Source organism: Ovis canadensis, chromosome 5, assembly GCF_042477335.2.
Source record: "Ovis canadensis isolate MfBH-ARS-UI-01 breed Bighorn chromosome 5, ARS-UI_OviCan_v2, whole genome shotgun sequence".
Taxonomy (NCBI): domain Eukaryota; kingdom Metazoa; phylum Chordata; class Mammalia; order Artiodactyla; family Bovidae; genus Ovis; species Ovis canadensis.
Window position 1 is genome coordinate 85,718,499 of NC_091249.1, and position 14,405 is coordinate 85,732,903.

The 14,405-nt window shown below is 39.0% G+C and overlaps 1 protein-coding gene across 2 annotated transcripts in view; it reads right to left on the minus strand.

Moving 5' to 3' along the window:
* GABRB2 (gamma-aminobutyric acid type A receptor subunit beta2) overlaps nucleotides 1-14,405 on the minus strand; it is a 309,981-nt gene that overhangs the window by 193,435 nt on the left and 102,141 nt on the right. For both annotated transcript variants that reach the window (XM_069592543.1, XM_069592542.1), the window contains exon 5: nucleotides 2,946-3,166. In XM_069592543.1, coding sequence (XP_069448644.1) covers nucleotides 2,946-3,166 — 221 coding nt within the window. The remainder of the gene's footprint in view (nucleotides 1-2,945; nucleotides 3,167-14,405) is intronic.

Here is a 14,405-nt window from a genome sequence, read left to right on the forward strand (position 1 = left end):
ACTATAGTTCTTTAGGGACTTATTCTATCAATCAGAACAATGTCTGTATCTGTGGATCAATGCAAGGCATTCCCATCTCACTATTCTTTACCTTCCTTTTTTTCCTTTGCATGCTCTCGGGTGATTTCTACTATTCTTTACTTCCACTTGCAAGTACCTAAGGAGTAGGACAGAATGATAATAAAGAGCAAGATCTTTGTATTCAAACAATTATGCTTTCCTGGGCAGTAGCTATGTAACTTGGTATACAAGTTCCAGAGCTTCTTCATGTAAGAAGGAAAAACCAATCAATCAACAAACCAACAGTGCCCACTCTGTAGGAATTAAAGTTGACATTAAATGAGATTATATAAGGAATGTTCTGGCACAGTGCCAAGTACAGACTAAATCCTTTACTGAGTACTAACTACGAATATTAATATTATTACTATTCTAAATGCTGTTGGAAGACAGTCACTACTGAACATAGATATGAATTAAATTGTTAGCAAACTAAGAACTGAGGTCAGGGTGCAGAATGACTGAGGTCAGGGGGTAGGTAAGTAGCAGGAGGAATTAAGCAGGTCTTAATCAACCCACCAGTAGTGATTTTAATTGAGTTCCTCTCACTTATTTATTGAAAAAATTAAAACCTCTGCTGTTAAAAAGGGATATCCAGCCTGCATCAAATTTCAGCCATGAAATAAATTGTTCTATCAGCTAAAAACTGGAAAGAGATATATACAAATTTCCTGAAAAACCTCTTACCAATTTCATATTCAGAAGTAACTATACCATTGATAGAACAATCACAATCCATGAGCCTTCAAGTAGAAATGTTAATTGTATGGACACCGGATGTGTTCAGGAACTCGCGTATGTTGACAGTCCTTGTTGGAAGCAGGGCTGAGAGAGTGATGATTTTCAGTAATGGTATCCAGTTGGTCTTGATAAGAATGAATAGCAACCACCGTTTTTGTCTGATTATTGGCTTAATGCCTTAAAAGAGCCGTATTTATCACCTGTGCTGGCCCCCTCTTTTCCCTCTCAATTGTACAGACATTCTGACTGCTGATTTTCCCCACCCATTCAACTTTGAATATGTGCATTTAGAATTCACTGACAATCTTCATTTACTTTATTTATAGTGTAGGTGCTTTGCCAATGCTGGGTATAACAGAGAACATAACTGGTTCTCTGTTCTAAATGTGGGTATCATCAGGAAAAACGAAGAGGGCAAGATTATTTCTACATGATTGCTGTGAAGATCTGCTGGGCAAATGCATCCAGCACTGGGTCAAATGCTTTGCCAAAACTTGCCACTCCCTGCTGAATTAGTAACTTATTTCTGTGCCTCTCTCTGCCTTCTTCAGGATTCTCACTTCTCTCTGTCTGTAACTCTTAAAACATGTGAATTACAACCTCTACTGCCCATGTGGTCACCATTTTATTAAGGTCTTTGTGGTGCCTTATGTTTGTAATGGATTCCACAATATATATGCTAAGACAATTATTTCCATAAATCCACTCAAATGCCACCACTTTGGTGGAGTCTGCAGATACTGCCAGTTAACTTGTTTTATTTTTCTTCTGTTTTCCTTTTTCCATAAGGCTTGTATGTGAGCAGTGCCTGTATCCAATCCATCTCTTTACTTTCAATGGCTGATGGAGTACAAACATGTTCTCTCTTTGCTTCCCTCTCTCCCTCCCTTGATAAACAAATACTATTCTCTCTACAAACAGGATAAACAAAGAAGCTGGCTTATAAGGATCTGAGACAATGAACCAATTAGGACACTGAATACAGCAGATAATGAAAATGAGATGTAACAGATAGGAACAATGCCAGAGTGAGAGGCATCCTAGGCTAACAGTTATGAGCTCTGGCTCTGAACTTAGAACAGGACTGGGATCCCATTTTCACTGTTTACTTCTCTGTGATATTAGACAAGCTATACCAGCCTTCATTTGAAATAAAGACTGTAACAGTTTTAACTTATGAGGTTGTTGCATGTCATCATAACTGTAATAACACATGGAGTGTACTAACTAATGTCTGACCCCTGACAAGTTTGTTCAATAAATGAATAACAATATTGTTATTATCATCACCATTATGATAAAGTCATCAAGTGTTCATGTAAAACAGAATATATCAGACACATTGAACATTACAAAATGTTGTTTTTTTCCCTAATGATGCACAGGAATTCTTTACCCTGAGATGTTTTCAGAGTAAGACAGATAACTTTTTTCTTCATCATTTTCCAGGAAAATAAACATTTTATAGATGAAACTAATATTTCACAACTTATCCACCAAAGAGAGCAGAGCATCACAATCCTTTTCTGCTATAAAAGTGCATTTAATAGTGTTAATTCACTATTAATAAACATGAGATGATGGCTTTATTTATTTGCAAGTCTGATTACTCCTTGGAGGTGAGAGGACACAGAAAGCCTTCGTGTCCTTGGAAGGCCAGACTCAGTTCTGGCCTTCTCAGTTCTCTTCCATAAATCCGTTCAAATGCCACCACTTTGGTGGAGTCTGCAGATACTGCCAGTTAACTTGTTTTATTTTTCCTCACAGAGCTCAGGAACAATTCAGGAAACAGCATCTGCCACTTTCAAACAAGCATTGGGCATTCAGAACTTTTTTCCACTTTAAAGAAACCCCATGTGCAAGCTATTTTAATATTGCTTATCCCTACCTCTTAAAGAAAGCAGCTTTAGGATCAGCAGCTGATATTGGAAGATAATTCAGAAAAAAACTTAGGCTTAGCTGGGGATAAGTCCCTTTGTAAACATGCTACCCTAAGCTCTCAGATGTCTATTGAATAGGAGGTTTAACTGCTTATCAGCAGAATTAAGGGAGGACTCAGGAAAATAGCACAATATTTCCCTTCAATAAAGAACAGAAAGCACTGTGCTCAGGAAAAGTTCAATATTGAAACAGTCACTACAGACCTGAGGCCATAAAGGACTGTCCCATCTGGATGCAGGCGGATCATACGGTTCTTGACGGTCACTCCATGCACAAATGACTTCTTATCGTTCAGGAAGTAGGTATCAGGCACCCAGAGTTGGTCTGCCACTCTATTGTCCAGAGTCAAGTTTAAAGGTATTACGTTATAGGACAGCCTCTTATCTCTCCAAGCTTGCTGAAAGTACATTGTCAAGGTATAATCCTGTGAAATTGAGAAGATAAAAAAAAATAATAAATTGGTTATTTTGTACCTAAATGGAATTGGGAGATAAGGAAACACCTGAGTATTCACAAGAAAATATATCCAACCAAATACTATAAACATATACTCTTTACAAATTCAGTTTAGTTCAGTCACTCAGTCATGTCTCAATCTGCGACCTCATGGACTGCAGCCCGCCATGCTTCCCTGCCCATCATCAACTCACAGAGCTTGCTCAAACTCGTGTCAAATTCACATATTGGCAAATATTAATTTACTAAATCCATTCCAACTCAGTCCATACTATGCGATGGGCACCACAGTAAGTACAAAAGTGAAGAGAGCATATCCTTTTGAAATTTGCTATATGTTACTCAGGAAGAGAGCTTCCCTTATGGCTTAGCTGGTAAAGGATCTGCCTGCAATGAGGGAGACCTGGGTTTGATCCCTGGGTTGGGAAGGTCCTCTAGAGAAAGAAAAGGCTCTCCACTCCAGTATTCTGGTCTGGAGAAGTCTATACAGTCCATTGGGTTGCAAAGAGTCAGACTGACCGAGTGACTTTCACTCACTCAGGAAGAGAGATGGTAAGGAATAATTATTTAGTAAGTAATTTGTCTTTCTAAAAAAGGGTACTCAGGATTTTGATTTTGATTTGCTTTTGGTGGGAAATAAATACAATTGCAAAAAATGGTCAATTAATTACAGTAGTAATTGTAAGAGTTTATATGAAAATCTGTATCTGTCTAATCAAGGTGTGCTTCCTACTGGAGGTGTCAGTTATATTGAAACTTATCGCATATAGCTTCCTACCTATCTAAACAATATAAGTTCAGTTAGTATTTCATTAGAATTTTAGAAATTCTGGATCATCAGATAAGTCTCCTTACTTTGGAGAAACAGTGGTTGTTATAAATTGAGCACTGGTCTTAGAGTCCCAGTCTCCAACATTTCCTAACTATTTCTAGGACGCAAATTTACATAACTTCTTTTTACTTCATTTCCATTAACTATAAATGGGGCTTTTAATACATCCTTGATCTATCAAAAGATTATTATGACAATTAAATGTGTAACTCAAATGTAATCTGTGAACTACAGAAAGCTATATATTATGAATAAAGCACTTACATACATCTTGCGACATGTTTTCTCCCTTAGAGGCCCATGGCTACAATGTAATTGCTCTCTCACCCTCATTTGAATGACTAAATGAAGGACTAAGTATTCTTTTGAAAAGGATAATTACCATTCTATTTTAAAATCAGTTCACAATGCCCTACTTGAGGGCTTAAAAAAAACAAAACTGGAATCCAGTATTAATCATCTCTGCAACCTCAAAGCCAGCACAGTCCTAGGGCACAAATAATGAATGAATGAACGAATGTTCAATAAACTAAGTCTACTGGATTTCTGCACATACCTGATTACTCTTGTGGATAAAATACACACTTCAATCTCTGTGAAGTCCCTGAGTTTCTCCAACCCTTGCTGAGATTTCTACATGCTAATATGGCTATGGAATTTTAAAATATGACTTACAAGATATTACCTGATAAAAGCATTAAACAGTTTCATAGGAAAAGTATAATCCTCTGGCAAAAAATTTAAATATTTCTCCTGCTTTCACAAACATAAATTTTTATCTCATTTAGAAGTCAGTGTGGAGCTGACTTCTGAATGAGAAGTACAAAATCAAATAAATATTCTAATAGAAGAATATTAATATCATAAAGGGAGTCGGGCAAGACTGAATGACTAACACCTCTACACAAAAGATATGCCACCAACTCAATGGACATGAATTTGAGCAAACTCTGGGAGATAGTGAGGGACAGAGAAGCCTGGCGTGCTGCAGTCCATGGTATCACAGAGTCAGACACGACCTAGCGACTGAACGACAACAAAAGTATATTAAATAAATGTAGGTGAAATTTTCTTGAGCGTGTTACTTTAGTCAGTGCTTTGAACTGTTTCATCAGACTCTAATTTTTAATAAAGAATTAGTCTGAGGATCTCTAGCATAGCATCTTGATTTATAATAAAAGCAAAGTTGAAGGTATGAATTATATAACTAGAGAAGAGAAAATGGATCAGACACATTTTTATACATCTCTGTGTAACAAATGGCCTAAAAACTTGGCCATAAATAAAACAAACAATTTATAGCGTGCTCGAGAGAACACACTTAGTGATTTCTAATTCTTAGACATAAAATGGAAAATTTTATTATTATCTCTATTACAAGATATAGCTACATAAGCCCTCTAAAGATTTAGGGGAGATAACACAGTTTGGAAGGTGCTGGGGTTTATCAGTCAGCTGAGATGTGTTAGGACAAAGGAAATTGTATTTTCTTTGCGGCTAAATAAATGGTGATATTGTGAGATCTTGAGTCATATGCTAACTCCTGTTATTTGTCAGCAAGGCAGTGTCTGCTAAGAAATGCTCCCAGACAGACCCTGGTGATTCTGCTAACTGTCACATCAATTTTCATTTCTTTTAGTTTTAAATGACACATCAAGACACTCAAGAAAAGAAGTTCCTGAATCAAAATAAATGCTATTGGACATAGAAAGAAGGAAAGGTTCTATGTTCTACCCTTTCTCTCCTGGGTCTTCATGCCCCCAGAATGAATGCTCTGAGCTTTTATGTAGAAAACATATTCTTTACACCTGGAGAAGACTCTTGAGAGTCCCTTGGACTGCAAGGAGATCCAACCAGTCCATTCTGAAGGAGATCAGCCCTTGGATTTCTTTGGAAGGACAGATGCTAAAGCTGAAACTCCAGTACTTTGGCCACCTCATGGAAAGAGCTGACTCATTGGAAAAGACTCTGATGCTGGGAGGGATTGGGGGCAGGAGGAGAAGGGGACAACAGAGGATGAGATGGCTGGATGGCATCACTGACTCGATGGACGTGAGTCTGAGTGAACTCCGGGAGTTGGTGATGGACAGGGAGGCCTGGCGTGCTGTGATTCCTGGGGTTGCAAAGAGTTGGACACGACTGAGCGACTGAACTGAACTGAACAAGCCTACTTTCAGGAAGTTGTTCAGAGTTGGTTTATTCAAAAAGAAAAAAAAAAAAAAAGTAAATCACTTCTGGGTGCTCCACAGTCCATGGTATCACCATGCAAGAAGGACTCAGATAATCACAATCAAAACTAAAACCAATGAACTTTCAATGCCAAACAAAATGGAGTATGCCTACTACAGGCTGTCTTTCCCACTAATCACAACTAATCATCCTGGAAAGAATTAAAAAGCTACTACCTAACGACGGTGCAAAGTAAAATCTAGTAGGCAGACTGGCAGAAAATCAAAATGTGAAGAAAACCTATTACAATGGTGAGTTTCTTATTTGTTTTTTCTTCCTTTCATCTTCTTAAAGTAAAACACATTCACACAAACATAGCCAAAGTATTAATAAATGGAGAGATACACCAAGTTCCTGGATTTTAAGAAATGAGCATTGTTAAGATGTCAACTCTTCTCAAATTGCTCTATAGATAAAATTTAATCTCAATTAATATTTGAGTAGGATTTCTGTAGATATACTGATTCTAAAATTTATATGGCAAGCACAGGAATGAGAATAAACAAAACAATTTCAAAGGAAAAGAATAAAATTGGAGGATTCACACTATCTGATTTCTAGACTTACTAGGAAACCACATTAAGACAGTATGACAGTGGAGTAATGATAGAAACACAGATCAATAAAACACTAGAATCTATAAATAAACACATAAATATACTCAAAGATTTCTGAAGAAGGTAAAATGGTAGTAGATTTGAGAAAGCATAAAATTTTCAGCAAATAATGAGAATCAACTGCAGCATGCAAATGAAAATAAATAATTAAATAAGCAAATAAATAAGGAAACAAGTAAGCAAGGGCTTCCCTGGTGGCTCAGACCGTAAAGCGTCTGCCTGCAATGCTGGAGACCTGGGTTCGATTCATGGGTCGGGAAGATCCCCTTGAGAAGGAAATGGCAATCCACTCCAGCACTCTTGCCTGGAAAATCCCATGGACGGCAGAGCCTGATAGGCTACAGTCCATGGGGTTGTAAAGAGTCGGACACGACTGAGCGACTTCACTTCACTTCAAGCAAGACAGCTGTCTTAAGATCTTGCTTTTGAGTATGAGACCCACAAATTCACTGTCTCATATGTGAAATTTGTAAATGTGACATTCCCACATCCCAAAGGTAGGTGGTCTCCAAACTTTAAAACTAAGTATTTATGTTAAACAAGGCTCTCAAAATAAAACAAAAGCACAACTGACCATTTCAATTGCTGCTGATGATTCAGAGCAACTAAAACTGCAATGGCAGGTGGGAAAACAAATAGTCAACCACCTGGAAAACAACTGGACAATTTCTTATAACGTTAATAGACATTTGCCATACAAGGCAGCAAACCCACTCCTGAGCACATGTCGAAAGCAGCTCCTGATACATGCAACATCATCACTGGTTTTCAAAGAAGGTTAAGTCAAAGAAGCAAGATTTAAAAAAAACATACATGATATATGATTCCATTCATATGACATTTTGGAAAAACTTAGGGACAAAGAATAGACGAGAGCTTATCTGGGATTTGAGGTGGAGGAGAGCGTGACCACAACAGGACAGAGTGAAGGAATGGTCTGGGGTAGCAGAACTGCTCTGCATCTTAACTGCGGTGGCGGTTACACAACTAGATGAGTTAACTCATAGAATGATAAACCAAAACGAGTGCACCTTCTGTATGTAAATTTAAAAAATAAAATTTAAAACTGCTCAAGTAAAAACAAACAAACAAGCCCATGATCTCTAAGACAAGACACGCTCAGGTTCTTACTCAGGTATTCTCATGTCCCTCTGTTGTAACCCTGGTTGAGGTGAAGGAGTCTCTGTTTCCAACTCAAAAGAAGAAAGTCAAGCTAATTAACTTAGAAATTGGGGGAAAAAAGAGCTGCTCTGACATCTGGAGACAACAGAGCCATGCTACAAAATAATTCACCTAACGCATACCAGGTAACACGATACCTCATCAGCCTTCCACTAAGCGGTTACAGATTCAGTTCCCCATGTGTACAATGAGACAACTGAACTAGGAAATTTTCAAGTCCATCTCTAGTAATAATATAATTCCATTTTAAGATATGCTTTGTCACACTTGTATTCAAATGCTTCTGCCTTTCAAAGTCTCCTAAATATCTAAAATTCTTGTATAATTAATTCTTGCTATTTTTGTAATCCATTTCTAATACCAAGATTCAAAACCCTTTTATTTATTTGGTATAGTGTTCTATACAATATATGGCATGAAATAATTTGTGTATGTGTTTACTATCTTTTCTAACTTTATTATTTTGTGAATTGCCTATTCTTGCTCTGCAAACATTTTTCTGCTACATGTTTACTTTCTACAATTGGATATTGATAGATGGATATCTATCTATAGAAAACATTTTATTTTATTATTTTGCTATTTTCTTTTAAATTTATTTTTATAAGTATTTAACTTTAGTTAAAACAAAAATTAGTTCAGAAGGCTTCTGTATACTTTTCACATTTTGCATAGTCTCAGAACAATATCAAACGACAATGTTAATATTAATATAATACTACTTACTAGACTTATCATGGGCGGCTGTGACCGGCACACTTAGCACTGCTGAGAGGAGCTACTCTACGTTCAAGGTCAGAGGCAGAAGCCGGGAGGACCTCATGCCCGAGGGGCAGTGGCCAAGAGGAGTTATCCCACGTCCGAGGTCAGGGGCAACGGCCGAGAGTGCCAGCCTGTGACAGCGCAGGAATGGCTGAGAGGAGCTAACAAAGTCCAAGGTCAGGGGTGGCAGCTGAGAGGAGCTACCCCGCGTCCGAGGTTAGGGGCGCGGCCAAGAGGAGCTAACCCACGTCCGAGGCCAGGGGAGGCGGCTGGTAGGAGCTACCCCACGTCCAAGGAGTGGTGGCTGCGCAGGCACAGGAGGGCCTAGAGAAGCTATTCCATGTTCAAGGTCGGGGGGGCGGTGGTGAGGAGATAACCCTCGTCCAAGGTAAGAAGCAGTGGCTGCACTTGGCTGGAGCAACCGTGAAGAGATACTCCACGTCCAAGGTAAGAGAAACCCAAGTAAAATGGTTACTGTTGCAAGAGGGCGTCAGAGGGCAGACACACTGAAACCATACTCACAGAAAACTAGTCAATCTAATCACACTAGGATCACAGCCTTGTCTAACTCAATGAAACCAAGCCATGCTGGTGAGGCCACCCAAGACGGGTGGGTCATTGTGGAGAACTATGACAGAATGTTGTCCACTGGAGAAGGGAATGGCAAACCACTTCAGTATTCTTGCCTTGAGAACCCCATGAACAGTATGAAAAGGCAAAAAGATAGGATACTGAAAGGGGAACTCCCCAGGTCAGTAGGTGCCCAATATGCTACTGGAGATCAGTGGAGAAATAACACCAGGAAGAATGAAGGGATGGAGCCAAAGCAAAAACAGTACCCAGTTGTGTATGTGACTGGTAATAGAAGCAAGGTCCGATGCTTTAAAGAGCAGTATTGCATAGGAACCCAGAATGTCAAGTCCATGAATCAAGGCAAATTGCAAGTGGTCAAACAAGAGATGGTAAGAGTAAACGTGGACATTTTAGGAATCAGAGAAATAAAATGTACTGGAATGGGCGAATTTAACTCAGATGACCATTATATCTACCACTGTGGGCAGGAATCCCTCAGAAGAAATGGAGTAGCCATCATGGTAAACAAAAGAGTCCAAAATGCAATACTTGGATGCAATCTCAAAAATGATAGAATGATCTCTGTTCATTTCCAAGGCAAACCATTCAATATCACAGGAATCCAAGACTATGCAAAACCAGTAATGATGAAGAAGGTGAAGTTGATTGGTTCTATGAAGACCTACAAGACCTTTTAGAACTAACATCCAAAAAACATGTCTTTTTCATTACAGGAGACTGGAATGCAAAAGTAGGAAGTCAAGAAACACCTGGAGTAACAGGCAAATTTGGCTTTGAAATATGGAATGAAGCAGGGCAAAGGCTAATAGAGCTTGCCAAGAAAATGCACTGGTCATAGCAAACACCCTCTTCCAACAAACAAGATAAGACTCTACACATGGACATCACCAGATGGTCAACACTGAAATCAAATTGATTATATTCTTTGCAGCCAAAGATGGAGAAGCTCTATACAGTCAAAAATAACAAGACGGGGAGCTGACTGTGGCTCAGATCATGAACTCCTTATTGCCAAATTCAGACTTAAATTGAAGAAAGTAGGGAAAACCACTAGGCCATTCAGGTATGACCTAAATCAAATCCCTTATGATTATACAATGGAAGTGAGAAATAGATTTAAGGGCCTAGATCAGATAAAGTGCCTGGTGAACTATAGAACAGGTTTGTGACATTGTACAGGAGACATGGATCAAGAACATCCCCATGGAAAAGAAATGCAAAAAAGCAAAATGGCTGTCTGGGGAGGCCTTACAAATAGCTGTGAAAAGAAGAGAAGTGAAAAGCAAAGGAGAAAAGGAAAGATATAAGCATCTGAATGCAGAGTTCCAAAGAATTGCAAGAAGAGATGAGAAAGCCTTCCTCAGCAATCAATGCAAAGAAATAGAGGAAAAAAACAGAATGGGAAAGACTAGAAATCTCTTCAAGAAAATAGAGATACCAAGGGAACATTTCATGCAAAGATGGGCTCAATAAAGGACAGAAATGGTATGGACCTAACAAAAGCAGAAGATATTAAGAAGAGGCGGCAAGAATACACAGAACTGTACAAAAAAGATCTTCATAACCCAGATAATCATGATGGTGCAATCACTCACCTAGAGCCAGACAACCTGGAATATGAAATCAAATGGGCCTTAGCAAGCATCACTACGAACAAAGCTAGTGGAGGTGATAGAATTCCAGTTGAGCTATTTCAAATCCTGAAAGATGATGCTATGAAAGTGCTGCACTCAATATGCCAGCAAATTTGGAGAACTCAACAGTGGTCACAGGACTGGAAAAGGTCAGTTTTCATTCCAATCCCAAAGAAAGGCAATGCCATAGAATGCTCAAACTACTGCACAATTGCACTCATCTCACATATTAGTAAAGTAATGCTCAAAATTCTCCAAGCCAGGCTTCAGCAATACATGAACTGTGAAATTCCAGATTTTCAAGCTGGTTTTAGAAAAGGCAGAGGAACCAGAGGTCAAATTGCTAACATCTGCTGGATCATTGAAAAAGCAAGAGAGTTCAAGAAAACCATCTACTTCTGCTTTATTGACTATGCCAAAGCCCTTGACTGTGTGGATCACAATAAACTGGAAAATTCTGAAAGAGATGGAAATACCAGACCACCTGCCTGCCTCTTGAGTAATTTGTATGTAGGTCAGGAAGCAACAGTTAGAACTGGACATGGAACAACAGACTGGTTCCAAATAGGAAAAGGAGTGCGTCAAGGCTGTATATTGTCACCCTGCTTATTTAACTTCTATGCAGAGTACGTCATGAGAAACGCTGGGCTGGAAGAAGCACAAGCTGGAATCAAGATTGCTGGGAGAAATATCAATAACCTCAGATATGCAGATGACACTACCCTTATGGCAGAAAGTGAAGAGGAACTAAAAAGCCTCTTGATGACAGTGAAAGAGGAGAGTGAAAAAGTTGGCTTAAAGTTCAACATTCAGAAAACGAAGATCATGGCATCTGGTCCCATCACTTCATGGGAAATAGATGTGAAAACAGTGGAAACAGTGTCAGACTTTATTTTTCTGGGCTCCAAAATCACTGCAGATGGTGACTGCAGCCATGAAATTAAAAGATGCTTACTCCTTGGAAGAAAATTTATGACCAACCTAGATAGCATATTCAAAAGCAGAGACATTGCTTTGCCAAAAAAAAATCCATCTAGTCAAGGCTATGGTTTCTCTAGTAGTCATGTATGGATGTGACAGTTGGACTGTGAAGAAAGCTGAGCATTGAAGAATTGATGCTTTTTTACTGTAGTGTTGGAGAAGACTCTTGAGAGTCCCTTTGACTGCAAGGAGATCCAACCAATCCATTCTGAAGGAGCTCAGCCCTGGGATTTCTTTGGAAGGACGGATGCTAAAGCTAGAAACTCCAGTACTTTGGCCACCTCATGCGAAGAGTTGAGTCATTGGAAAAGAATCTGATGCTGGGAGGGATTGGGGTAGGAGGAGAAGGGGACGAGAAAGGATGAGATGGCTGGATGGCATCACAGACTCGACGGACTTGAGTCTGAGTGAACTCCGGGAGTTGGTGATGGACAGGGAAGCCTAGCGTGCTGCGATTCATGGGGTCACAAAGAGTTGGACACAACTGAGTGACTGAACTGAACTTACTAGACAACAGACCGTATTAGAGTATCACTGATTTATTCACTAATGTTCTTCTTCTCTTCCAGGGTCCAATCCAAGATACCACCATGAATTTAGTTGTTCTGTTCCTTAGCATCCTTCAGTCTATGACAGTTCCTCAACCTTTCCTTGTCTTTGATGACGACAGATAATGCTTTCGGAATATTGTTCACTAGATCTTGTAGTAAGTCTGTCAGTTTGAGTGTGCTCATGATTAGATTTAGCTTACATAGTTTTGGCCAGAATATCACCAAATAACACTGTATCCATCATATAAGGGGTACATGATGACAATATGAACTGCAGGGAGTATCAACTGCAAGGAGATCCCACCAGTCCATCCTAAAGGAAATCAGTCCTGAATATTCATTGGAAGGACTGAGGCTGAAGTTGAAACTCCAACATGTTGGCCATCTGATGCAAAGCACTGACTCATTGGAAAGACCTTGATGCTGGGAAAAACAACACAAAAGGAGAAGGGGATGACAGAGGCTGAGATGGTTGGATGGCATCACCAACTCGATAGACATGAATCTGAGCAAACTCCAGGAGTTGGTGATGGGTAAGCAAGCCTGGTGTGCTGCAGTCCATGGGGTCACAAAGAGTCAGACACGACTGAGCAACTGAACAGAACTGATGTTGATATGTCTTATTACTGATGAGGATATTAATCTTAAATGGTTGGTTAACAGTGTATCTGCCAGGTTTTTCCACTGGGACATTACTATTTCTTTAAAACTAATAGATATCTTGGGGTAGGTACTTGAGAACTAGGAAAACAATAAGGTTATTAGGCTGACTTCTATAATCACTATGTTTTGGGGTTTTGCATATTTTCCAAATTTCTATTTCTCTTCTTTCACCTAAACATGAATCAACATATTCAGTCAGCTGACTATGCTTAACTAATAAGACAAACCAAAAGTAGTAAATACTGATATAAGCCATTTAAGATGTTTTATCATTAAATAATGAGAAATATCTTCTTGAGACTCATTCTTTCTGCCTATTCCTTTCATAGACTAGTGGCATCATTCTGGCCACAGAGGGTGCCTATTTTCAGTACAGACTTCCACTCTGGATGGCAGCATCTTATCCTGGTCTCAAGCCTGCAAGTTGCACTTGGGTGGCATGTAATCCCACCTGGGCTTGCTTCAGCATTCTCCCTACCTTCACTAATGGCTATGGTTCTTAAAATGCATTTTCTCCTCTGGAGCGCTCATCATTCCCAATCTATGTAGATTTCCTCTTTTTTGGCAATGCATGTTTATATATATGGAAACAACTGTAAATGTAAATATGGCATTTTCCCCATCTTTGTGTGTGTGTGTGTGTGTGTGTGTGTGTGTGTGTGTGTGTGTGTTTCCTTATTTCTCTATTTGGGGAGAAGACGGTGTTGGAGGGAAATGGGTTCACACATGTTTGTTCTACCATCTGAGCAGACAAGGACACCCAACAATTACTTTTGTAATGATCAGGGTTTAAGGCTTATTTTCACCACTGATAATGTGTGGTTTGTTTAATTTACTTTACCTATTGCAACTACATCGTCTGGAATTTGAAAATTGCTGCTGCTGTGCTAGATAGAATCTTGAGCTTTGGGGATTAATCTTGCTTCTTGGTCTTATATGTAACAATCTTGTCTTCAAAATTAGATAACTTCAGAGAAATCTCTACCTGCTCAGGATTTATAATTTTCAAGGATAGTATTTTTTAGCTTCATCTTAATTACCCATTGCTGAAATAATAACTGAGTCTAATATACTATCATGTGTTATTTTCCTCTAACTTAGCTAGTCAATCCTAAAGGAACTCAACTCTGAATATTCCCTGGGAGGACTGATACAGAAGCTA